The following is a 26,373-nucleotide window of genomic DNA, read 5'->3' on the forward strand; positions in this document are numbered from 1 at the left end:
TTGTAGAGGATGAGGACCATGAAGGAGAAACACAACATATACTAATAGTCTTCATGGATGTGTTGTTTAATTTTACTGAGTGACCTTTTTTTCCCTTCTTTCTTTTTTATTCCTTATTATATGGAATGGCTGTCTAAGTAGTGGGTGGAGAGGAGGGGAGGCATATGCTGAGAAGTAAAGATGATGTAAAAGATATCAGTCAATAAAAATCTTATGAATGAATGCCAGTGTTCTGAGTCAGACTGCTGGCCAACAATGATCCTTGGTGGAGCTAAAATGAAGGCTTTGGATTCTGATAGCCACTAAGATTCCATGAGGTTGAATGTCTTCACTGTGCTGTTTTCTTTTGAATATGTATGTTAACTTTAATTTACACCAACTCCAATCATTAAAATAAATTGATCTGGGCAAAATCAAACAAAAATTACAACTATCCAAAAGTGGAATCATGTGTGCTGGGAAGCAGTGACTTCACTACCCTCCCTCATTGGATGACTACTTGTTGGACACATTGCAAAGGGGAATCTTATTCATGTACATATTAGACTAGAGGACCTCTAAGATCTTCACTAAATCTGAGATCTATGATACGGTTCCAACCTTATTCATACAATTCCCCTAACCCCAAATTTTAGCCAGTTGGATTACTTATAGTTTCCTCTATGCTGGGGTATTCCGTTTCCTACCATGTTTTAAAACAGGCTATTTACTCAAACTTCTGAAATATTCCATCTAGGTTACTCCTAGTTTCTTGGGGTCTGTACTTCTAATACCATGACTCACAAGTCCCTACTGGTTTGCTTGATTTTAACAGTCAGCCAGTTGACAGTTTTCAGTAAAGGCATTTATGGTAAATCAAACAACCCTGAGGTTTCACTTAACAACCAGCAAATTGGCACAGATGACAAAAGATGGGAATTGTCATTGTTGGAGGGCTTGTGGAAAGACAGGTACACTAACATATTGTTGATGGAGATGTGAATTGATCCAACCATTCTGTAAAGCAACCTGGAATTAGCTAAGAAAGTGACTAAATTCTTTAGCCTTTGACCCGGAGATTACAATGGTAGGCCTACAGCTCAAGGAGGTCAAAGATAGACCCCCATGTACACCAAAATTTTATACAGAAAGCAAATATAAATGGTATAGATACTCAGGTATTAGGTACTGGCTAAACAGATTATGGTAATTTAATGAAATGGAATATTACTATCCCATAAAAGCAATGAACGTGACAGACACAAAGAAGCACGAATAAGACATAAACTAATACCATGTGAAATCAACAGAACCAAGAAAACAACATACAAAATGACTACACAATGTAAATTGAAATAAAAATTATAATGAAACAATCAAGATTAAATTTATAGTTATGATAACCAAGCTTAGTCCCAAAGAAGAAATATGAAAAGATATCTCCCTCAATTTCTTTGCCAAAATTGGAGTCCAAGAACGTGGAATATTGTATATAATGTGAGACTTTTTTGATATTTTGGCTATTTATAAACACTTTTTAACGTTTTTCCTTTTTTGTTTGTTTTAAGGGGTGGCTGGGGTGGGGCTACAGTGGGAAATGTATATAATGTAAAAACAAAAGATATCAATTAAAATGTATTTAAAAGAAAAAGCAAAGCCCTTTACCAAAATGGCATAATAAAAAGAGAAATTACAAAATATTCCTCTCCCACCATAAACTTGGGGCATATTCTCCCACACATGCACACCCAGTTCATGGGAAGAGTGAGCACAAACCTAAAGAGTATAATGGTAGTAAGGTATACATACACATAGGGTACACACATCACTAAGGCAATCTACAACTCATTACTGTGGGACTTTGAAGTTCATTCTTTCTTCATTATTATCCTCCCAAAGCTCAACTCTTGTTCATCTCTTGAGTCCATAGCCAGCTTTCTTCTTTGCTCTTTGCTGCCAGAAATCCTACTACTTCAGATTGTTCACAGCCTCCAATGACTGTCTCTGTATTTGTGTTTATCTCAAGCATATATATGCCTCTGTCCCCTCAGCTGTGCTTCAAACTCCCTCTAAATGAATCTAGTTACTGAATAGGATTCATCCCTATGCTCAGATATCTGCAGTGCTAGATGTTATGCTATGGGGAATAACGGAAGGAAAGATATTTCCTTTCTCCCTCCCCCCAGAAAAGGTGAAGTGCTAGATTCCTGCCACAACTGCCCTTGGTAGGGCTTTTAAAATATTTGGGGGGGGAGTTAAAAAAGTTTTGAGTTCCAAATTCTATCCCGCCTCCCCTTCCCCCATCTCTGAGATAGTAAGCAATCTGATATAGTAATGTTATACATGTGCAATCATATAAAACATTTCCTTAAGACTCAAAGAAAAAAGTGAAAAATAGTATGCTTCAGTCTGTATTCAGATAATATCAATTCTTTCTCTGAAAGTAGATAGCTTTTTTCATCATGAGTCCTTTGGGATTGTCTTAAGATCATTGTATTGCTGAGAATAGCTAAGTCATTCCCAGTTCTTTGTACAATATTGCTGATACTATGTAGTGTTCTCCTGGCTCTGCTCACTTTGTGTCTGTTGGTGTAAGTGTTTCCAGGTCTTTCTGAAATCATCCTGCTTGTTATTTCTTATGGCACAATAATATTCTATTACAACCATATACCACAACTTATTCTGCTATTCCCCAATTGGTAGGTATCCCCTCAATTCCCAATTCTTAGCCCCCACAAAAAGAGCTGTTATAAATATTTTATTCTAATAGGTTCTTCTCTCTCTCTCTCTCTCTCTCTGGAATATAGACCTAGCAGTGCTACTGCTGGATCAAAGGGTATGCACAGTTTGATTGCCCTTTAAGCACAGTTCCAAATTGCTCTCCAGAATGGTTAGATCAGTTCTCAACTCCATCAACAATGCATTAGTGTCCCTGTTTTGCCACATCCCCTCCAACATTTATCATTTTCCTTTTTTATCATGTTAGCCGATCTGATTGGTGTGAAGTGGTACCTCAGAATTACTTTAATTTGCATTTCTTTAATCAATAGTGATTTGGAACATTTTTTCATATGATTATAGATAGTTTTGATTTCTTTGTTTGAAAACTGTGTATTATATCCTTTGACCATTTATCAACTGGGGAATGATTTGTATTTTTATAAATTTGACTCAGGTCTCTACATATTTGAGAAATTAGGCCTTCATCAGAAATACTTGTATGAAAGTATTCTCCCAGTTTTCTACTTTCCTTCTAATTTTGGTTGCATTGGTTATGTTTGTGCAAAACATTTTTAACTTCATGTAATCAAAATTACTCATTTTACATTTCATAATTCTATTTGGTCTTAAATTATTCCCTTATCCATAGACCTGACAGATAAACTATTCCATGCTCTCCTAATTTGGCTTATGGTATCACTCTTTATGTGTAAATCATGTACCTATTTTGACCTTATCTTGGTGCACAATGTGAGATGTTGGTCTATGTCTAGAATCTGCCATACTGATTTCCAGTTTTTCCAGCAATTTTTGTCAAATGAGTTTTTGTCCCAAAAGCTTGGATCTTTGGGTTTATCAAACACTAGATTACTATGGTCATTTACTACAATGTATTGTATACTTAATGTATTCCACAGATCCACCACTCTGTTTCTTAGCCAGTACCAGATTGTTTTGATAATTACTACTTCATGATACAGTTTGAGATTTGTTATTGCTAGACTACCTTCCTTCACATTTTTTTTCATTGATTGCCTTAATATTCTTGATCTTTTGTTCTTCCAGATGAATTTTGTTATTATTTTTTCTAGCTCTATAAAGCAATTTCTGGTAGTTTGATTAGTATGGCACTGAATAAGTAAATTAATTTAGGTAGAATTCTCATCTTTACTATTACTATATTGGCTCAATCTATTCATTTCCAGTTGTTTAGATTTTACCTTTTTTGTGTGGAAAGCACTTTGAAATTGTATTCATATGGTTCCTGAGTTTGTCTTGGCAGATAGATTCTCAAGTACTTGTCTACAGTTACTTTAAATGGAATTTCTCTTTCTATCTCTTATTGCTGGGCTTTGTTGCTAATATATAGAAATGCTGATGATTTATGTAGGTTTATTTTATATCCTGCAACTTTGCTAAAGTTGTTATTATTTCAAGTAGTTGCTAATATTTTATTTAAAATTTTTGCATCAATATTCATTAGGGTGTATAGTTTTTCTGTTTTTATTCTTCCTGGTTTAAGTATCAAACCATATTTGTATCACACAAGGAATTGGTAGGACTCCTTCACCTATTTTTCCAAATAGTTTATATAGTATTGGGATTGATTGCTCTTTAAATGTCTGGTAGAATTCATTTGTGAATCCATCTGGCCCCAGGGACTTTTTCTTAGGGAGTTCATTGATGGCTTGTTCAATTTCTTTTTCTAAGATTGTATTCTATTTCCTCTTCTGTTAATCTGGGCAATTCATATTTTTGTAAATATTCATCATTTCATTTAGATTATCAGATTTATTGGCATATAATTGGGCAAAATAGGTCCTAATAATTGTTTTAATTTCCTCTTCATTGGTGGTGAATTCTCCTCTTTCATTTTTGATACTGGCAATTTGGTTTTCTTCTTTACTTTTTTTAAATCAAATTAACAAATGATTTATCTAATTTATTGGGTTTTTTTCCCCATAAAACCAGCTTCTAGTTTTATTTACTAGTTCAATGTTTTCTTACTTTCAATGTTATGAATTTCTCCTTTAATTTTGGTGTTTAATTGGAGATTTTTAATTTGTTCTTTTTTCTAGTTTAGTTGCATGCCCAGTTCATTGATCTTCTCTTTATTTTATTGATATAAGTGTTTAGAGATATAAAATTTTCCCTAAGTACTGCTTTGGTTGCATCCCATAAATTTGGGTGTTATCTCACTGTTATCATTCTCTTTAATCAAATTATTGATTGTTTCTATGATATTTCTTTGACTCACTTATTCTTTAAGATTAGATTATTTAGTTCCCAATTAATTTTTACACTCTTTCCACTGCCCTTTATTGAATTAATTTTTATTGCATTATGATCTGAAAAGGATGCATTTAATGTTTCTGCTTTTCTGCATTTGGTTGTAAGGTTTTTATGCCCTAATACATGGTCAGTTTTTGTGTAGGTGCTATGTACTGCTGAAAAAAAAGGTATATTCCTTTCTCCAGAGATCTATCATATAACTTTTCTAGAATCCTATTCACCTTCTTAATTTCTTTCTTGTTTATTTTATGGTTAGATTTCTCTAGTTCTGAGAGGGGAAACTTGAGATTCCCCACTAGTATAGTTTTATTGTCTATTTCCTCTTCCAGTTCATTTAACTTCTCCTTTAAAATTTAGATGCTACACCATTTAGAGCAGGAACTATTTTTTTAAATCCTTGAATCTCTAGGAACTAACACAGCTCCTTAAACATTTCATTATTTCCTCTGTTTCTCTCTCCCAGAAGTCTCTCAGCCAATCTGGAGTCACCCCTTCCTCAGGTACACAGTATGCAGTGACACAAATCTGTCCTTCAGGGGACTGCCAAAGCCTCCTAGGTGGGGTGCTATATATAAGGCTAGGGAAGATTTGGGCCTTTGGAGGGGGGCAGTCAGAAAGGAACCATTGGATGAGGAGAGATTGAAGTTTAGAGGCAGAAGATGATCGAGGTCATGCAATCTTTTGCAGAAGACAGGATGAAATCAAAAGCATATGAAGAACTGGCCTTGGAAGAAGAGATTGAAGGAAAGAAGAGAATGGGAGATGATATAAAGGGTTGTAAGATTAAAAGAAGGGAAGTGCCCAAAGGGCTATAAAAATGTGCACACCCTTTGATCTAGCAATACCCCTTCTAGGGCTGTATCCCAAAGAGATCATGAAATTGGGGGAAAGACCCACATGTACAAAAATATGCACAGCAGCTCTTTCTGTGGTGGCAAAGAATTGGAAATTGAGGGGATGCCCATCAATTGGGGAACGGCTGAACAAGTTGTAGTATATGAATGCAATGGAATACTATTGTGCTATAAGAAATGATGAGCAAGCAGACTTCAGAAAATCCTGAAAAGACTTACAGGAACTGATGCTGAGTGAAGTGAGCAGAACCAGGAGAACGCTGTACACTGTAACAACCACATTGTATGATGAAATGACAGACTTACCTCTTCTCAGCAATGCGAGGATCTAAGACATCTTCAAAAGTCTCATGATGGAAAATGCTATCCACATCTACAGAAAGAACTATGGAGTCTGAATGCAGATTGAAGATATTATTTGCTCTTTTTTTCTTCTGTTTTATTTTATTTCTTCTTTCTTATGGTTCCTCCTATTGCTTCTAATTCTTCTTTACAACATGACTAATGGGAAAATATGTTTAATAGGAATGTATACGTAGAGCCTATGTCAGATTGCACGCCATCTTGAGGAGGGAGGCGGTGAGGGAAGGGGTGAAAATTTAAAACTCAAAAGCTTATGGAAGTGAACGTTGAAAACTAAAAATAAATAAATTAATTTAAAAATGCATAACAATAAAAAATGAGTAGATAAAATTCTAACTTATTGCATGTACAATTGACAGAAATTTTTATATGAAAAGCTATTCCTCAAAAGACAGTCAAAGAATATGAATAGTTTTAAAAGGAAAACAAATTATCTATATCCATTTGAAAAAAATTCACAACCACTAATAATAAAATATTATAATAATAAATATTACAAAAAGAAATCTAACTATTCAAAGCCTTAAAAAAAACAACACCTTACAGGGATAAGTTCACAACTGAGTGAGAAGTAGGAGTGTGCTGAAGCCAGCTCTAACCAACTTGAGAGTCATTGTTGAAAGTTTAATGTGAGCATTTATACTTTAGGAACCACAAAACACTATAAATCAGGGCTTGCTTTATTGTCCTGTTCATTGTCAAGATTTAAGGAAGTGTTAATACTGATTAAACTTAAAAAAAAAAAGGAAAGAAAAGGGAGTTCAATTTTCTCAGTACAGTAAGAAAAAGTGGAGATTTAGGAGTCTTGAGGAGAGTACGGAAAATTTGTGAAAGAAATGCCTCATTAGCTCTGCTTCAGTCCCAGGCAACAAGGTAAATGAGATCCTGGCCTGGGCAGTAGATGGTGGAAATCAGCAGGCCCAATGAATGAATCTTAGTGATCTAATTCAATTTCATTTTACAGATGAGGAGACTTCTTTTGTTAGGTATTCCTGAAATAATGTCTACTGGGAGTTTCCCTGACAGTCAGTCCTTGAAAATAAATTACCTATTCATTCAAGACTTTTATCATATTGAAGGTTACAGCGTGCTAGAAAACCCATGCTCCAGGATGAACAACTGATTCCTCTTCCAGTTTTTTCACATTCCAGGTCTTCAATAGAATCAAAGCCCTTTAAAGAGGTAAAACTGTCCTTCAGGTGTTTTACTGAACATTCTCAGGCACTTCAAAGATCCATGCATTCATTATAGGGCATTCACCCTAAACTTACACAATCCCTTCAAGCCTTGTTGGATGATTAATAAGTTATGGTCCAAAAAAAGCTCATTACTTCGTGGTAAACCCTCTGGTTTGGATAGATGAGCCTCTGAATTTAACTAAGCTGGTCTTCAGACAGAGAAAGAAATAATTCCTCCGGTAAAATTTTAAGCCTTTCAAATTTAGTTACGTAGATTTACATTTATGCATATATATATATAAATAGTTCACATCTACATAACTATATGTTAACACATATAGCTATAAAGGTTACAAAGCACATTTTTTCAAAACACTGTGAAATGTGGAAATATAATTATTTTAACATTCATTTTACAGAAGAGGAAACTGAGGCTCAATGGTTAAATGACTTGCACAAAGTCACACTAGTAAGTGGCAGAGTTGGGCCTCAGAACCTCATTTTTCTCAACTATCACCCTATGTCATCTCTCACCCTTTCCTGATAAACTTATATAAATTATAGTCTATTTTAGTCCAGTTTCCAAACCAACTTTCTTACCAACCATTCATCCCTCAATTCAGAACCATAACTAGGGCAGGTTAGGAAATCAAGATTTTTTTTACCTGGGCGCTAACATAAGGATATGGTACTCATGACTTGGGGGGAGGAAGGAAGTGGAATACTTCCTGCTGGTGTTGATCCCTGCCCCACAGTCTTTGGCTGGCTTGTACCTTGACCCTGATCCTTCACCTTGCCCTGGGCTACAACCCCACTGGGATCCATCACTGGGGCACCACTCTCCGACCCTGCCTTTCCCTTAACCCTCAGGTGGCATAGGCCCCAGTCTCCTAGTGTGACTGCACTTGTAGCATCACTCCTACTCACTGCTTTTGCCCCAGATGAAACAATTCCTATTTAAGCTGTGCTTTAAACCTTGCTATCTATCCTATTAATACTTTAATTAAACTGTTTCCTTGGAGACACTTCTTGAATGACGATGAATTTTTCTTTTCTTTTCCTTTTGTAATCTTCATTATCCTTGACCTTTCTGTAGCAGTTGAATGGCTGACCACTGCCTTCTAGTGGATACTGGCTCCTCCCTTGGCTTTCCTGCTACTATGTCTACTCTCCAACCGCATTTTCCCAACGTCTTTAACTGGGGGCATTCCCATAGGGTTCTGTGCCAGGTCATTTCCACTTCTTTTTTCTCTCATCCTTCAACTCAAAAAACATGTATTAAGTCCCTATTATGGATAAGGTACATCCAAGTAGTTAAAGGACCGTCAGTGGAAAAGTAGTTTATTTGTTTGGTCCAGAGAGCAGAGCTAGGAAAAATGGGTAAAAGTTGCAAAGTGGTAGATTTAGGATTAAGTTAAGGAAAAAAAAAAACTTAACATTCAATGCTATCTAAAACTGGAATGAATAACAATGGGAGGTAAAGGATTTCTCCTCACTATGGATCTACAAAGCTAGAACACTTAGGAAAATACTGTAGTAAGAGTTTGGGGGAATCTCTTCTCTGGTTGCATTTCCCCCACTGCCTCTCCCCTCCCCGACTAGCACCCCAGTCCCGTTTAACTTTGTTGTCCAGTCCCGTCCTCCTCCTCGTGACCCCATTGGGGTTTTTTTTGGCAAAGATACTTGAGTAGTTTGCCATTTCCTTCTCCAGTGGATTAAGGCAAACAGAAGATAAATGACTTGTCCAGGGTCACACAGCTAGTGAGTGTCTGAGGCCACATATGAACTCACACTCCTGACTCCAGCCTGGTGCTCTATCCACTAAGCCACTTAGCTGCCTCATTTAACTACTCACCATCCATTAATTTGGTGACTTGTCTTCCCTCCTCTTTAACCACTTAACACCACTGAATTTGGTGACTTAATTTCCCTCCTGTTTAACCAACTTAACACCACTGAATTTGGTGACTTGATTTCCCTCCTCTTGCAGGTGCCCTATGTGTCACGTGCTGTCGGAGACACTCTGTCTCTCTCTGTCTCTCTCTCTCTTTCTCCACAGGGACCGAACTGGTTTTACCAGGGGCGGGTCTGGTATAAAGATAAATGCTGGCTGACTCATTGGTATTCATAGAAATGATTGTAAATAAGCAAAAAACATTTTTTAAAGAAACACAAAAAAGGCTATTAAGTGTTGTTTATCCTCAAAAATATATTGAGGAGAGAAGGGAAGCGGGACACATGACGTTGGCGGAGGCCGAGGTATGAGCAGATCCTTCTTCGAGGAATTGGGACGAGTGCGGAGGTGTGGAAACGCGGGGAGGTGGGTCATCCTTCTCCCCGGCAGTAGCGCCATCAGTTTCTCCGCCCCCAGAAGCCGGCGTCACTACGTCACAGGGCGCACAGCGGCGCTTCCGCCCCCGCGCGCACGCCGCGCTCAAAGAGACAACGCGTGATGGCGTCACACACGTCCCATACGTAAGCGGACGGCGGGGCGGGGCTTTGCTTTGAAACTGAGGGGCGGGAGTGGCAGCTTCGGGAAGTTAGTCGTGGGCTGTGGGCTGTGGGCTGCCAGGGAGGCCCGCGATGGAGTTGGCGAGCGGCCGCAGCGCGGAGTCGGAGGGCGGCGAGACACCGAACGCTTCGGCCGGGCGAGCCTCATCCGCAGGCGGCGGCGACGGCGGTGACGCCTCGGAGGCGCAGGTGAAGCAGATCCCGGTGCCGAGGGCCCCCTCAATTGAGGAGTTCGCCATCATGAAGCCCATCAGCCGCGGGGCCTTCGGGAAAGTGTATCTGGCGCGGAAGAGCGGCAAGTTGTACGCCGTGAAGGTGAACCGAGGCGGGGAAGGGTGAGGTGGGGGCGGGGTGTTGGGTGGTGATGTGCTCCGTGAAGGGGGGAGGGGCGAAGTGTTGGGGGGTGATGTGCGCCGTGAAGGGGGGAGGGGCGGGGTGTTGGGGGGTGATGTGCGCCGTGAAAGTGAGGCTGGGGCGGGGGGCGCACGGCTTGCACCCTGGAATTGGGGTGGACCCAGCCCGTAACATTTTACTGGCGCGGACCCTGAAGTGGTCATTTCCTGATCTGTGAAATGAGGGGCAAGTTATTTAGACGCTTTCAGCCTCAGTTTCTTCATCTGTAAAATAAGGTTAATAATAGCACCTACTTCCTGAGGTTGCTGTGAGGATTAAGTGAGGTAATGTTTGTAAAGCGCTTTGAAAACCTTAGAGGCGTATGTATATAAATGTCAGCTACGAAGACGAAGAGGCTCATGGTGGGCTTGAGCAGACTGCACACTTGACAAACAAGGAGTGAAGGATGTCACCAGGGAAATGTCTGAGCAAACTGAAGATGGGCTGATCTTGTGGTGAGCATGGGGACGGCAGCTTGTGGATTCCAGTGACCCTGAGGGAACTTAGGAGACCTCGTGTACAGGAATCAGACCCCGTGGCCATGCATGAGAGGTTGTACTCAGCTCTACCGAAGGAATGCCGGTGTCATTGGAGTCACAGAACCATTGTTGTATTGAATTCAGTAGGCTTTCAAGTGTCTACTTTGTGCAGCACACCGTGCTGGCATTGGGGATACACAAACAAAACAGAAATGGTACCTGTTTCCGAGGACCTTACGCTTTCCTGGGAATAAGTTCTATATACAGATAAGTAAATACAAGATAATTTGAGGAAGAAAAACAGAAAGAGTTTAGCCTAGAAGATGGTGCCTCAGGTGAGCTTTAAAGGAATCTGAGCGTATAGAGGTAGTCTTGAGCCATTACATTGCTTTCGGTCACAAAGTATTTATTAAACTCCTGCCATGTGCCAAAAACTATGCTAAGCAATGGGTATATATACACAGAAAGGCAAAAAATAGTCCCTGCCCCTGAGGAACCTACGTTCCTGGTATGAGAGTCAGACAGTGCAGTTACTTTGGCAAGAGATGAAATTATAAGTTTTGGCAACAGCAAGAAGGCCATTCCAGCTTAAATATTATCGTGGTATTATAATAATTGTTAGGATTTTTTTAAAAGGCACATACTTGTCACCTGTTTCAGAGATTGACATTTACCAGTTCGTTTTAGAATGTCATTTCCTCAGAAACAGTCATAGCTATTTTACTTCACATAATCAAGTTGTACCATTGCTGTTGAGGAGATGAAGATAAGAAGTAAAGGAAACCACAGTGACATGTTCATCATCAATCAAAATCCACATTCCTCTTCTAATCATTAGTATTAATTGGGCTACTCATCTTGCAGCCATCTTTTTCTTAATCTTTTACTTTTTATAGAAATAAAAGGTTTGCTGATTAGTGAAGTTTATTTCTGAATTTAAATTGTGAATATAATTGATACTTGGGAAAGTAGGTTATTAAAAGGTATGAGACAAATTTATATGCAACATGTACTCATTAAGAAGTGCAAAAATTATGTTACTGGGCTTTTACCTTTCCAGCTGGAAACTGTTAACTAGAGATAGCTTGAAATTTTGATACTCACCCTTACCTGTTCTCTCCCCCATTTAAACTGACCATCATATTGTCTCTCATTCTCACTGTATCATATCAGAGAATTATGAGTTTGCTGGTGTCCATCTGTCTTTCTAGTCTGTTAGTTGCCTGGAGCTCAGAGTTGTGACTTGGCCAAGGTCACATAGCAAGTAAGTGTTGAAAAATGAAGGTTTGAATCCAGGTCTAAGGCTCAGCCCTATCTCCCTGTAAGTACTTTTAAAAAATACAGATGACATGTTTTTTTAATATGCAAGTGTGAGGAGACCAAGACATAAACTCAGAAGAAGACAACAGTGTGAAAATAACTACAAACAAAGCATCAGAGAAAAACGCTAATTGGACCCAAGCCCAACAAGAATTCCTGGAGGAGTTAGAGAGATAAGAGTGGTAGAGGAAAAATTGGGAAAATATATGAGAATAATGCAAGAAAATTATGAAAAAAGAATTAACAGCTTGGTAAAAGAGGTACCAAAAAATACTGAAGAAAACCCCTTAGAAAACAGAATTGGCCTAATGGTAAAAGAGGCAGAAATATTCACTGGAAAAAAAAAAGCCAACTCCTTAAAAAGCAGAATGTGTTGAATGGAAAAAGAGGTACAAAATCTCACTGAAGAAAATCATTCCTTAAAAACTAGAATTGGGCAAATGGAATCTAATGACTCCATGAGATGTCAAAAATCAATAGAAGAAAATGTGAAATATCTATTCAGAAAAATAACTGACCTTAAAAATTGATCAAGGAGAGATAATTTAACAATTATTGGATTACCTGAAAGCCATGATCAAAGAGTTTAAACATCATATTTCAAGAAATTATCAAGGAAAACTGCCCTGATAGCTTAGGTTCAGAGGGTTAAATAGAAATTGAAAGAATCCACCAATTATCTCTTCAAAGATCCCAAAATGAAAACTCCCAGAAATATTATAGCCAAATTCCAGAACTCCCACATCAAGGAGAAAATACTGCAAGCAGCCAGAAAGAAAAATTCACATATTGTGGAGCCACAGTCAGTATCACACAAGATTTAGTGACGTCCATATTAAAGGAGCAGAGGGTTTGGAACATGCTTTTCTAGAAGGCAAAGGAGCTAGAATTACAACCATGAATACCCTACACAGCAAAACAGTATAATCCTTCTGGAGGGGAAATGGATGAAACTGAGGCCTTTCAAGCATTCCTGATGTGAAGACTAATGTTGAATAGAAAACTTTTCATTCAAACACAAGACTCGAGGGAAGCATGAAAAGCTAAACATGAAAGAAATCATAAGAGTCTCAATAAAGTTGAACTGTTCATATTCCCAAATGGAAAGATGATACATGTAACTCTTAAGAACTTTATCATTATTAGGGCAGTTAAAAGGAGTTTACATAGACAGAGGACATGGATATGAGTCGATTATATTGGAATGATCTCCAGAAAAAAATTAAGGAGTGATAAGGAGGGATGCACTGGGAGAAGGGAGAGGGGAGAGGTAGAATAGGTAAAATTTTCTCACATAGGTATGTAAGGGAGAACTTTTATAATGGAGGGGAAAATAGGGAAGAGGTGGCAGGCAATGCTTGAATTAGAATATATTTATACACTCAGCTGTGTATTGAAATGTAACCTATTCTGTAGGGAAATAGAAAGAAATAAGAAGGGAGGAGGGAGTGAGAAAAGGGAGGACATATTAAGGGAGGCAATGGTTAGAAGCAAAATAGACTTTTGAGGCGGGAAAGGATAAAAGGAAAGAAGAAGAAACAGAAGATGGGATGGAAGGAAATAGACAATTAGTACATCATAACTGTGAAGTGAATGGGGTGAGCTCAACCATAAAACAGAAGTGGGTAGGAGAATGGATTAGAAACTGGAATCCAACGATATGTTATTTACGAGAGGTACCCTTGGAAGAGAAAAACACACACAGTTAAAGTAAAGGGCTGGAACATAATTTAATATGCTTCAGCTGAATTTTTAAAAAAAAGGCAGGGGTTGTGATTATGATCTCAGAGAAAGCAAAAATAGATCTAATTAAAAGGGATAGTCAGGGAAACTACATTTTGCTAAAAGGTACCATAGTCAATGAAGTAATATCAAAAATTTTTACAGCAAGTTTCTCAGATAAAGGTCTCATTTCCCAAATAGTGAGTATAGAACCAAGTTAAATTTATAAAAATAGAAGCCATTCCCCAATTGATAAATGACCAAAGGATATAAATAGGCAGTTTTCAGAAGAAATCAAAGCTATCTATAGTCATGAAAGAAATACTGTAAATCACTGTTGATTAGAGAAAGGTAAATTAAAACAACTCTGAGGTACCACTTGAAACCTGTCAGAATGAGAGATGCTGGCAGGGAAGAGGGGAGAATGGGTACACTCATGAACTATTAATGGAGAAGTGAACTGGTCATACCATCCTAGAGAACAATTTGGAACTGTGCCCAAAGAGCTTTAAAACGGTGCTGTATCTCAAAGAGATCAAAGAAGAAGGATAAGGACCTATATGTACAGAAAATATTTTCATCAGCTCTTTTTATGATGGCAAAGAATTTGAAATCAAGGGGATGCTCATCAATTGGGGAAAGACTGAACAAGTTATGGCATAGGATTATGACGGAGTACTGTTGTGCTATGGGAAATGACGAAAGAGGGTGGTTTCAGAAAAACATGGCAAGACCTGTATGAACTGATGCAAAATGAAGTAAGATGGACCTGGAGATCATTGTGCACAGTAACAGCGATGTTGTAATGATCAACTGTGAAAGATTTAGCTACTCTGACCAATACTATGATCTAAGACAATTCCAAAGGACTCAGGATGAAAAAATGCTATCCACCTCCAAAGAGAGAACTGATGAACTCTGAGTGCAAATTGAAGTATAATTTTCTTACTTTGTTTTTCTTTTTAAAAAAATATGGTTAATATGGAAATACGTTTTGAATGATTCCACATATTGATATCATATTGCTTACTGTTGAAGTGGGTGGGGAAGAGTTAGGAGGAAGAGAGAATTTGGAACTCAAAATTTAAAAAGAAAAGATTGTTATAAATGATACATTTAAAAATATTTTTTGTCTTTTTTTATTAATTTATTTAGATTTATCAACAATCACTTCCATATGCTTTTGAGTTTAAAATTTTTCTCCTTCCTCCCCACCACCCTCCCCAAGATGGCGCACAATCTGATATAGGCTATACATATACATTCCTATTAAACACATTTTTTCATTAGTGATGTTATAAGAATTAGAACCAATAGGAGGAACCACCAGAAAGAGAAAACAAAACTCACCAGAAGAAAAAAAATCTCAAATAGTATGCTTCTGTCTGCATTCAAACTCCATAGTTCTTTCTTGGGATGTGGATAGCATTTTCCATCATGAGGCCTTTGGAGATGTCTTAGATCCTTGTATTGCTGGGAAGGGTTAAGTTTATCAATATTAGTCATCGCAGAACGTGGCTGTTATTGTATACACCGTTCTCTTGGTAAAAATATTTTAAAAAAATAAAGTGGAAGTATATCTTTACATATAGAGAATATATTCTCTTGATTAATGAGGAACTATATGTAGCTAGTAGGAAAACAATGTCCTAATTATATTATCTCTAGTATTTTACATTTCTGCCTGAAAGATCAAACCAGATTTGAACATCACTTCTTTATTCTTATGTATTTTAAAATATACCACATATTCTATTTAATTGGATAAAAAAATTCAAAAGAAGTCAAATCCAAGCTCATAAATGTCAAGACAACTCATTATTCTCCATTTAGGTTTCCTTTCTAGCCACCATTATATTTCTTCATATTTACAATAGGACCTTTGGAGTCTCTTTCCACTCATGCTTATCCAACTAAGTAGGAAGAGAAAGTACTTTGTGTGAGTCCCACACTCCCAGCATCTCATACAGTTCTCCAGATTATCTTTCTGTCCTTGGAGGGATCTCCCTTCCAAGGGGGAAACTATTTAGGGATAATAAATAGTTGACTGTTTCTAGAATGCTTGGTCTAAAAACTATTCTCTTGCTTTGTCACTGTGTTAGCTCTAGTTTCTACAGGTCCTAGCTTGGCCCAAAAATTCCTTGCCACTGACCTGTTGCCTCTGTCTATTGCCATCCTGTGATGAAAACTCATTTCTTGGAGCGTTTGATTCCCTTATAGCTGCTCTGACTTTTTTCTATGGAACTAACTGTCCTGTCTCTGTCCCTTTGCTATAACAGTCCTCTGAAGTAAACAATAGCTAGTTGCCTGTACTATTTCAGAATTTAAGACACATGAGAGGTTTCCCAGGTGACAGTAAAGTTAGGACAGAACTGAGGCTTCCTAATTTTCTAGTCTATATAACCCATGTTACTAATATGCCATAGTTTCAGTTGTACCTTTGAAGTATTTAGATTAGTCTTTATCAGTTTATTTGATTTTTAAAATGTATAAATGTCCGAATATGAAAACATCTTATAATTGAAAAAATTATATATACTAAGTATTATGGTTCTTTTTATAGGTTGTCAAAAAAGCAGATATGATCAACAAAAACATGGCTCATCAAGTCCAAGCTGAGAGGGATGCACTGGCACTCAGCAAGAGTCCCTTTATTGTGCATTTGTACTATTCACTACAGTCAGCCAACAATGTCTACTTGGTGAGTAAAGAACTTGAATTGTTTTTATTAGTAAAATAAGGGTGTGTGTACCCAATGTTTATAGCCTTGTAGTTTAAAAAAAAAAGGTTGGAGGTGTTGCAATGTTATATGAGTTTTAAGAGACAGCAGTAGGAGATGGCAGTGATTTTTGAAAGATGATGTCTAGGCTCTTTTTTGATCATAGCTTTCAGGTAATCCAATAATTTTAAAATTATCTCTCCTAGATCTATTTTCCAGGTCAGTTGTTTTCCATTGAGATATTCCATATTGTCTTACATTTTTTCATTCTTTTGGTTTTGTTTTACAGTGTCTTGATTTCTCATAAAGTCATTAGCTTTCATTTGCTCCATTCTAATTTTCAAGGAATTATTTTTTTCAGTGAGCCTTTGGACCTCCTTTTCCATTTGGCCAATTCTACTTTTTTAGGCATTCTCCTTCTCATTGGCATTTCGGACCTCTTTTACCATTTGGTCTAGTCTGTTTTTTAAGGTGTTATTTTCCTCAATATTTTTTTGTGTCTCCTTTACCAGGCTGTTGACTTGTTTTTCATGATTTTCTTGCATCACTTTCATTTTTCTTCCCAATTTTTCCTCTACCTCTCTTACTTGATTTTCAAAATTTTTTTTGAGCTCTTCTGTGGCCTGAGACCAATTCATATTTTTCTTGGAGGCTTTGGATGTAGGAGCTTTGACTTTGTTGTCTTCTTCTAAGTATCTATTTTGCTCTTCCTTGTCACCATAGTAACTTTCTTTTTTTTTCTGTTTAATTTGTTTTTAATATCTAATAAATATTTCTAATCCTTCCATAAAAGTACATTACAGTTCTACAATTTATTGCAAGATTTCTTATCTGTTGATATTCAAGCATGATTCTTAATGTGGAGTATTCTCCCCCTTTAATGTTTCACACCACTGAACCATGATTCTGTTCCACTAGAAGTGTGGAGAGTGATCTGGATAACCAGGAATAGTGAGTATTAAAAAGGCAGATGGTATAGCCCAACTGATTGTGTCAAAATAGGGAATTCCAGGCAAGAGCATGAGGTTATTATGCAGTTAAGTTAACAAGCAATTGCTTAGTGCCTGCTATACTCCAAGCAGTGTCCTAGGTACTTGGGAATACAGAAATGGGGGTGGAGAGGATTCTAGTCCTTTAAAAGAATACAATCTTGAATGGAGATTTTTTGTTATTATATGAACTTCTGTGGAACTCTGAAAAAAAAAGCAGTTCAGCAAAACAAAACTATTCAACATATCACCTGAGTCTGACAGTATCTACAGTGTTCCACACTTTTTGTTTCCTACCTCTGCAAAGGAGAGAGGTACATTTCCTTTTCTCTTCTTTAGGGCCATGTTAAGTTTGAATTTATGAAGAATTACAGAAATTATTTGATTGGGAACTTTTATGAGACGAGTAGTATGGATTCAGAAAGGTTAGGCCATCATTTGGGACTGGAGGTCTAGATTAGTGGTTTTGTGGCGATGAAAGATGAAATGAGTGAGGAAACAAAAGTTTGAGCTTCCAAGCTTATCAATTTATTAAGCAATGCATGCCATTTGCCCGACAAATCACAACCAGTAGCCTTTCTCAGCTTTGGTACTGGAGCCTGAATACAGGAGAAGACAGACTTTTATAGGTTAAAAACAATTAATCAAATATGTCCAGTTAATTAAAAGGAAACTATACAACATTAGATAATCTGATTTCTAATTGGATGAAAGATTAGGGTCTTACAAGTTGGGAGTAGGTGAGCAAATAGGTGTAATTCCCTGAATTTGTAAAAAGGTGGTGCCCCCCCCCACAAGCGTCTGTAAACAATCAAAGGAATATGGAAACAATAATTGATTAATCATTATGGGACTAATTTTCAGATGAGACACGTGGGTTGCTTGAGATGTACAATTGTGAGAAAACTCCTTGTGTCAGTCTTTGAATATGACTGAGTTTCTGGTCAGCATTACCTTCGTCTTTAGTTAAAAGTCTCTAAACAGCAGGTAGAGGTGGTCCAGTTTCCCAGCCACATAGGGCTAGGTTCATACAGTACTTTATGGTTTTCTCTCAGTTCCTACAATTAAATAAGGTTTTCTCACAAGATAGAAATTGGACTAGACTCATAACTGAATAGAAAGGGAACTGAATTAGCTACAGAATTGAGTCACAAGATGGTCAGTGTGGTTTACTCAGTTCCCACAGTTAACCTCTTGCTGACCTAATACCCTCAGTTCCCTAAGTCTCCAAAGATGGTACTACTATCACATGACCCCAAGGAGTTTATGATCAACCAGTTGAAGGGTGGGAAGATGGTTTGCATCTCACCCTCCCCATAATAGCCAATCATGGGGCTTCTCTCCAACATAACTATACCGATTCCCAATGCATCCTTACCTCACTCTGATCTCTCCTGCTGTTCAGGCTCCAAAGTTCCCCCTTCCTTGTTCTCCCTCTTCCTATATATGTAATCAGTTGTCGAATCATGTCATTTTTATTTCAAAAATATCTCTTTCATCTGTTCTTTCTATTCATGTAACCACTACCCTAGTTTAGAACTCTGTTACCTTCGTCCTGTACTATTGCAAGAACCTCCTAATTGGTCTTTTCCCTGCAAGTCTCTCCAAATTAATCCTTCACATAACTGTTAGAATGAATTTCCTAAAGTGAGGTTTGACCTTATCATTCCTCTACTCGTTTAACTCCATTGACTCCTTATCAACTCTAGGATCAAGTATTACTTCATCTTTCTCTCATTTTCAAAAAATCTCTATTTTGGCACAAGTTTGATAATGTACATAATTATTTGTATATTAGTACATCGGTATAGCTTAGATAGAGATAGGGATTGGATCTGTGATTTATTTCATACTTCTTTGTAGAGAAATTCTTACTGATGAAGGTTGTTCTCTTCTCTGTAGCTTATAGTCTTGGAGAGTTACCCATGGCAGTGAGATGTTAAGGGACATACCTAGGGTCACACAGTCAGTGACTGTGTATTAATACCTAATACTGATAGGTATTATCAGAGGTAATACCTAAAGCCAGGTCTTCCAGAATCTACAACCAACTCTCTATTCATAGTGTCATGCTTAATAAGTAAATATACAGTATGAGACTACGTGATCAAAAAAACTTGATGCCCATTGTCCAGAGCAGGGCTTCTTAAACTTTTTCCACTTGCAACCCCTTCAGCACTTCTTGCACTGTGGGTCGAGACCCCCGGTTTAAAAGCGCTGGTCTAGAAGCAGTGGTGAGGAACCTGTGGCCTCGAGGCCAGGTGTAGCCTTCTAGGTCCTTGGGTGTGGCCTTTTGACAGAGTCCAAGTTTTACAGAACAAATCTTTATAATAAGGGGATATGTTCTGTTTGGATCCAGTCAAAGGACCATACCTGAGGACCTAGAGAGCCACATTTGGCCTCAAAGCCACAGATTCCTCACCACTGGTAGAGGATAGTGAAGTTTCCTGTAGGCTATGTTCTTAGTTATTTAGTTCTGTGGTTATGTTGTAGTGTACCATCATGTGATTTTAAATGTTATATTAAACTTTCATTAGATTGCAAATTATAATGCTAGATGGTTAATATATTTAAAATAACTATAATTAAAATGTATTAATGCTTTTGTGACAGGTGATGGAATATCTAATCGGTGGAGACGTCAAATCTCTCTTACATATATATGGTTATTTTGATGAAGAAATGGCTGTGAAATATATTTCTGAAGTAGCACTAGCTCTGGATTACCTTCATAGACATGGAATAATTCACAGGTAACGACTGACTTAATTTTAATCTCTAAATATTTACCCGACAGTGTGATAATTTATACTAAAATACTGAAGTCCAGTAGCAGGCTTGCTGAATTTGGGGATTTGCTTCATTGCTCCATTATCTTCAAGTTATTGCCAGTTCTGCGTTGCTCCTCCATTGCTGCTTTGGAAAAGTTGCTGGGGTTGTAGCATAGCATTTGTGGGAACAGTATTGACTGCTTGATTTTGCTGCCTCCAGCAGGGCCTTGCACTAACCTAGCTAGCCTGTTGTTTTTAGTGACGTAGGTGTGATAGAGCAGAACCTTTTAATCTTAGTGGCTTTTCTTTAACCTTACCAGTCCTCTTATTTATCAACTCACCTGTATTTCCAAATTTTTTAAACTTTGTTTCTGCTCTTCTTGCCTCCTCTAGAGAGATAAGGGGAGGATCATATAGGCCATATAGGTGAACTTGTTTTGTGACCTAATATTCAGGATGGCATCAGTAGGCTTCTATCCCAGCTTAGATAGGCAAAATGGCAAGTATAGAGAATATGTTGTTTTTGAGATGTAATCATTTATCTAGTGCTTTTTTAGGTGGGATTTTAGAAAGGTAAAGCGCAAAATGCATGTATTTTGGAGAGGGTGAGAAGACTTAAATTTTGAGAAGCTGGCCTTCCCAGTGTCCATGAACTGCCTTCCATTTTCTTCAAGAGATTTGTATGTTCACTCTAGCTTTTCTCTACCAACTAATTTTAGATTGTGTAATTTTTTTGAATATACAGGGACTTGAAACCAGATAATATGCTTATTTCTAATGAGGGCCATATTAAACTGACAGATTTTGGCCTTTCCAAGGTTGCTTTGAATAGAGGTAAGAAAATATTTGGTAAGTTAAGAAAAAAACACAAACATTTTTAGTTATATTTTATTGTTTGACTTTTTTCTTTGTTAGTTGACACTTGTGAGGAACCCAGTGATTATTTACTCCAAGGTGTAGTGGAAAGTTCTATGATATCTTCCTCCACTAAAGATAACTCACGAGGAAATTGCTTACCTCCTAATCTTATATCTCCAAAAGTAGATATTTCATTTAAGATCATTACTGATAAATGATGGCCATGAACTTTGTTCAGAGAAAGACACTCTTGGAATTGCAATTCCTTGAATACTTCTAGGTCTGTCTAGGTGATAATACTTGTCCCTTAGAAATTATTAATCCATTAAAGTATGTTGCTTTAGAATCCTTTTGATGGTGGTGGTGGACACCATCCATTATTGTTTCTGTATCCATTGGTCCTATTTCATAAATGTGAGGGATGAATAAAAGTAGAAAAACCTGTTACCTACAGAGTCATAATGATGATTCATCTAATGACAATAAATGTCATAATTCAAAGAAGTATTATTATAGCACAAAATGACATTCCAAGGAATATTCTTCTCCATATAGTTTAGCAATTTTCCCTAGTTATTGAGCACTCTGGTTATTCACAAATAACCAGCTGAGAATTCCAGTTTGGATTAGTTGTTCATTTAGAAGAAAAGCTTGATCACATTAACTATTCAGTAAACTGATTTAGTTGGCTAGTATGATATTTCTTTTCTTTGTTTATGATATACTGACTTCTGCTGGTACATTGTTGTAATGCAAAATAGATTTTTAAGAGGGCTTGTTATATGCTGGGCTTTTTCAAGGAAATGACTAATGACTTAGTGACAGATGAGTATTTTTAAATGAATTGATATAGCAGTATTTCCTCTTACTTATTTAGAAATTAATATGCTGGATATTCTTACAACACCATCAATGCCTAAACCCAGACAGGACTATTCACGAACTCCAGGACAAGTTTTGTCTCTCATCAGCTCTCTGGGATTTGTAAGTGTTTGACCACAAAGATCTGTGTAACCCATCCCCTTCCAAACATACATTTAAATATTTTTAAGTGTTTATATGCCATACTTTAAAAAATTTGGTGAAAATTAGGACAGATAAAATTTTAAGCACATCAGGAATTCTAGCCAAATTTAATGTTTTGTATATTTAACTCTAATTGTTCTGCTTATTGAATTTTAAACAGTGGGGTGGTTATTTTATGTTGTTGTTGTTGTTTTTTCATAGTACACACCAAGTGATGAGAAAATGCAAGAAACAGTTGAAGCTATTTCAAACCCTGTATCAGAAATTTCACAGCTTTCTAAGGATTCTTATTGTCCTATGTCTATAGATCAAAAGGATAATGCTCTGTATTCAAGTAAACTTCTTCAATCATGTGAGTATGTATAAATATATCTAGCAAATAATTTATGGCTTATAATATCTTGCACATGAGATGTTCCGTGAATATTTATTGAATGAATGGTTTAAAATAAAAAATGCTTTCCTTTAAATAATAATGTTTACTTTGCAAAGCTCTATAAAAAGATAAAATCTCCAATCACTGATCACAATTAAGAACAATATTTTAAATATTGGAAAATATTTGGAGTAATCTGATATGTCAAATTATATACATAAATATCCTTTTTGATATGCATTGTGGTAGCTTTATTAGGTCAACAATTTGGTAGTGTTTTTATAGGTACAGGAAAGATGCCTCATAATCTGCAAGTGTTTGAGGGACCACTAAACAAATGATACCATACTATGTGGTGTGCCATTGGTTCCTAGCGTTTTTGGTACAGTCACCCTTTTTTTGATGTCAAGAAATTTCATGAACTTGTGCGTGATGGAAGTCATATACTATTGGTTTCCATTAATTAAGGAAAATACATGAAAAGATTTCTGTGTGAATTTAGTAGTGTCTCTAAATGGATTTGTGTTTTATTAATCACAACAGTATTTTCATACATTCGAAAATAGTGAGATATGTTGTGAAACATCTACAAAAGGTATGGCTGCCTATTTATTATACTGAGTCATGTTGTGGATTTGTAGAGCTAATTCCAAGGGTTGGAGAAGTAATCAGGATTTCCTGCCCAATTCCCAACATTTAAAAGCTAATGTCCATTCAGTGAAGAGTTACATGGTAAATATTTTATGCTTGCATCACATAAAGACAAGAGCAAAATCCAGGCACAATCAGATATGTATGTTCTGGTGAGATTAATTAAAGGAATTATTGCAGAATTGGGTTACAGGCAGCTGGTTCTTGGTTAGAAGCAGGTACTTGGAGTGTGAATGTTATTCTCAGAAACTGTTAGATGAAAGACATACTCTTTGAGTCTGTAAGGTTTCTTCTGGTCTTGCAGCAGCCTCTTTCATGCTGATACACATAGCCATATCCATGTGAGGCTTGTAATATGTCTTTGCCAGCAGTGCAATCTTAGATTGCTCTTGCTTACATAGTGAAAAAGCTTTACCTGTGCCATTAATCCTTATCATTGAGGTCTACTGCTCTTCAGATGTCCTGAAAGATTTATGAGCACTAACTGGCCAAGTGTGTGCCTGAGCTTGTAGACACTCTGTGGTGAAGGATGGCTAGGGAAAAGGTGCAGACTTGTGAGATGGTGTGTGTTGTACTAGAAACAGTAAGGAGGCTAAGTGTCTCTGCATCATAGAATGTTTAGAAGAGAGTAACGTGAAGAAGGCTGAGTAGATAAGAAGGGGCTAGTAAAGAGTAACATAGTCAGAACTTCATTTTGGGAAGATCACTGTGGAAGCTGAATGGAGGATGGATGGTAAAAGAGTGGAGGCAAGGAGACTGAAGGCTACAGGAAATAACCTACATCAGGGTGGCATCACTGTCAGAGGTGAGAAGGGGACATATGTATAAGGAGGGAGAAACCCTAGGAAAAAGATCTCCAGCCCCTTGAGTGTCTTGACTATTGAGCCTGATGATTCTGTTGCTTATAAAAAATATGAAGGTGTGATAGCGACAAAATGTACTTGTTAGCTTGTGCCTTGGGGCAAATAAAACCCAAAAACCTAGAACTTCAGTACAACATTCATGCTGAATGAATCAAGCTGTGTCTTCAGGAAATACAGTAAATAATAAGTATAAATATAAATAATACATAAGTATATATATATATATACACACATAATATATAAATATAATATATGAAATAAAAATTTTAAAACCTCAGTAAATCTTTGGATATAGTGATATCTAATTCTATATGAAATATATTGGCTAGATTTAGCATGTTCTGATAAATATCATTGTAATAAGTAGGTTTTAGAGTACTATTGAATCTTTTTTTTTAAATTACATATGTAATGTGTATTTTGGAGTCCTTAAAATGCCTTAAGGAAATGAATTTTTGTTCAAATAGGATACATATCGCCTCTCTTGGAGTAAAAAATCCATTAGTATAAATGTCAGTTGAAAGGGAAGATGAGAAACACTCAATAATAAGACAACATTTTATATTCTTGATGAAATAATAAATACCTATCAACAGCCAAAAAAAAAAAAAAGAAAAGAAAAATTGGATTTAAAAGTGAATTCTGCCAAACATTCAAAGAACAATTATTGCCATACTATGTAAACTATTTGAAAATAGAGGTAAAAGGAATTCTACCAAATACCTTCTATGACACAAATATGGTTTTGATACCTAAACCAGGGAAAGCAGAAACAGAGAAAGAAAACTATAGGCCAATTTCCCTCATGAATATGGATGCAAAAAAAATTTTTAATAAAATACTAGCAAAGCAATTACAGCAATATATCACAAAGATCATATACTATGACCAGGAATTTAGACTGGTTCAGTATTAAGAAAACTATAAGCATAATTGATCATATCAATAAACAACAACAAAAATCATGATTATGTGAATAGATGTAGGCTTTTGACAAAATACAACACTCACATAGGAATAAATGGAGCCTTTCTCAAAAAGGTTAATATTTATCTAAAACCAAAAGCAAGCATTATCTGTACTGAGGATAAACTAGAAGCCTTCCCAATAATATCAGGTGAAGCAAGGATGTCCATTGTCACCATTATTATTCAGTATTGTACTAGAAATGCTAGCTATAGGAATAAGGCAAGAAAAAGAAATTGAAGGAATAAGAATAGGCAATGAGGAAACAAAATTATCACTCTTTGCAAACTATATGATGGTATACTTAGAGATCCCTAGAGAATCAGTGAAAAAACTAGTTGAAACAATTGGCAACTTTAGTAAAGTTGTAGGATATAAAATAAACCTACCCAAATCATCAGCATTTCTACATATTACTAACAAAACCCAGCAAGAAGAGAGAAATTTCATTTAAAGTAACTACAGACAGTATAAAATACTTGAGTCTGCCTGCTGAGACAAACCAGGGACTATATATGAATACAATTACAAAACACTTTTCACACAAATAAAGGTAGATCTAACAATTAGAGAAATATTCATTGCTCGACAGGCCAAGCCAATATAATAAAAATTACAGTTCTAATTTACTTATTGAATGCTACACCAATGAAACCACCAAATAATTATTTTATAGAGCTGAACAAAATAATAGAACTCATCTGGAAGAACGAAAGGTCAGGAATATTAGGGAAATTTTTTTTAAAAAATGTGAAGAAAGGTGGCCTAGCAGCATCACATTTCAAGCTATGTTACAAAGTAGTAATCATCAAAAGAATCTGGGACTGGCTAAGAAATAGAATGGTGGATCAAAGGAATGAATTAGGTACACAATATACAGTAGTAATGACTATAGTAATCTTGGGTTTGATGAACCCAAAGAACAGACTTTTGGGGCAAAAATTCACCTTTTGACAGAAATTGTTGGGAAAACTAGAAAGCAGTTTGTCAGAAAGTAGGCATAGACCATCATCTCACATCATTTACTAAGATAAAGTATGTGAATGATTTAGATATAAAAGGCGATTATAAGCAAATTAGAGAAGCATGGAAAAGTCTACCTGTCAGATCTATGGATAACGGAAGAGTTTATAACCAAACAAGAGATAGAGAGGATCGTGGGAAGTAAAATGGATAATTTTGATTACATGAAATTAAAAAGGCTTTACACAAACAAACCCAGTGCATCCAAAATTGAAGGAAAGCAAGAACCTGGGGGAAAAAATTTACAGCTATAGCAAGCGTCTCTGATAAAGGCCTTATTTCTCACATATATAGGCAACTGAGCCAAATTTATAAAAAT

General features: G+C 36.6%; 1 protein-coding gene across 5 annotated transcripts in view; it reads left to right on the plus strand.

Moving 5' to 3' along the window:
* The first annotated feature begins 9,955 nt into the window (after positions 1–9,955).
* Positions 9,956–26,373, plus strand: part of MASTL (microtubule associated serine/threonine kinase like) — a 36,705-nt gene continuing 20,287 nt past the window's right edge. For all 5 annotated transcript variants that reach the window (XM_027841505.1, XM_027841507.1, XM_027841506.1 and 2 more), the window contains exons 1-6: positions 9,956–10,213; positions 16,376–16,513; positions 20,134–20,273; positions 21,037–21,125; positions 22,027–22,133; positions 22,377–22,527. In XM_027841505.1, coding sequence (XP_027697306.1) covers positions 9,971–10,213; positions 16,376–16,513; positions 20,134–20,273; positions 21,037–21,125; positions 22,027–22,133; positions 22,377–22,527 — 868 coding nt within the window. In that variant the 5' untranslated portion in view covers positions 9,956–9,970. The remainder of the gene's footprint in view (positions 10,214–16,375; positions 16,514–20,133; positions 20,274–21,036; positions 21,126–22,026; positions 22,134–22,376; positions 22,528–26,373) is intronic.

Source organism: Vombatus ursinus, unplaced genomic scaffold (assembly GCF_900497805.2).
Source record: "Vombatus ursinus unplaced genomic scaffold, bare-nosed wombat genome assembly UNPS02014861.1, whole genome shotgun sequence".
NCBI classification, from domain to species: domain Eukaryota; kingdom Metazoa; phylum Chordata; class Mammalia; order Diprotodontia; family Vombatidae; genus Vombatus; species Vombatus ursinus.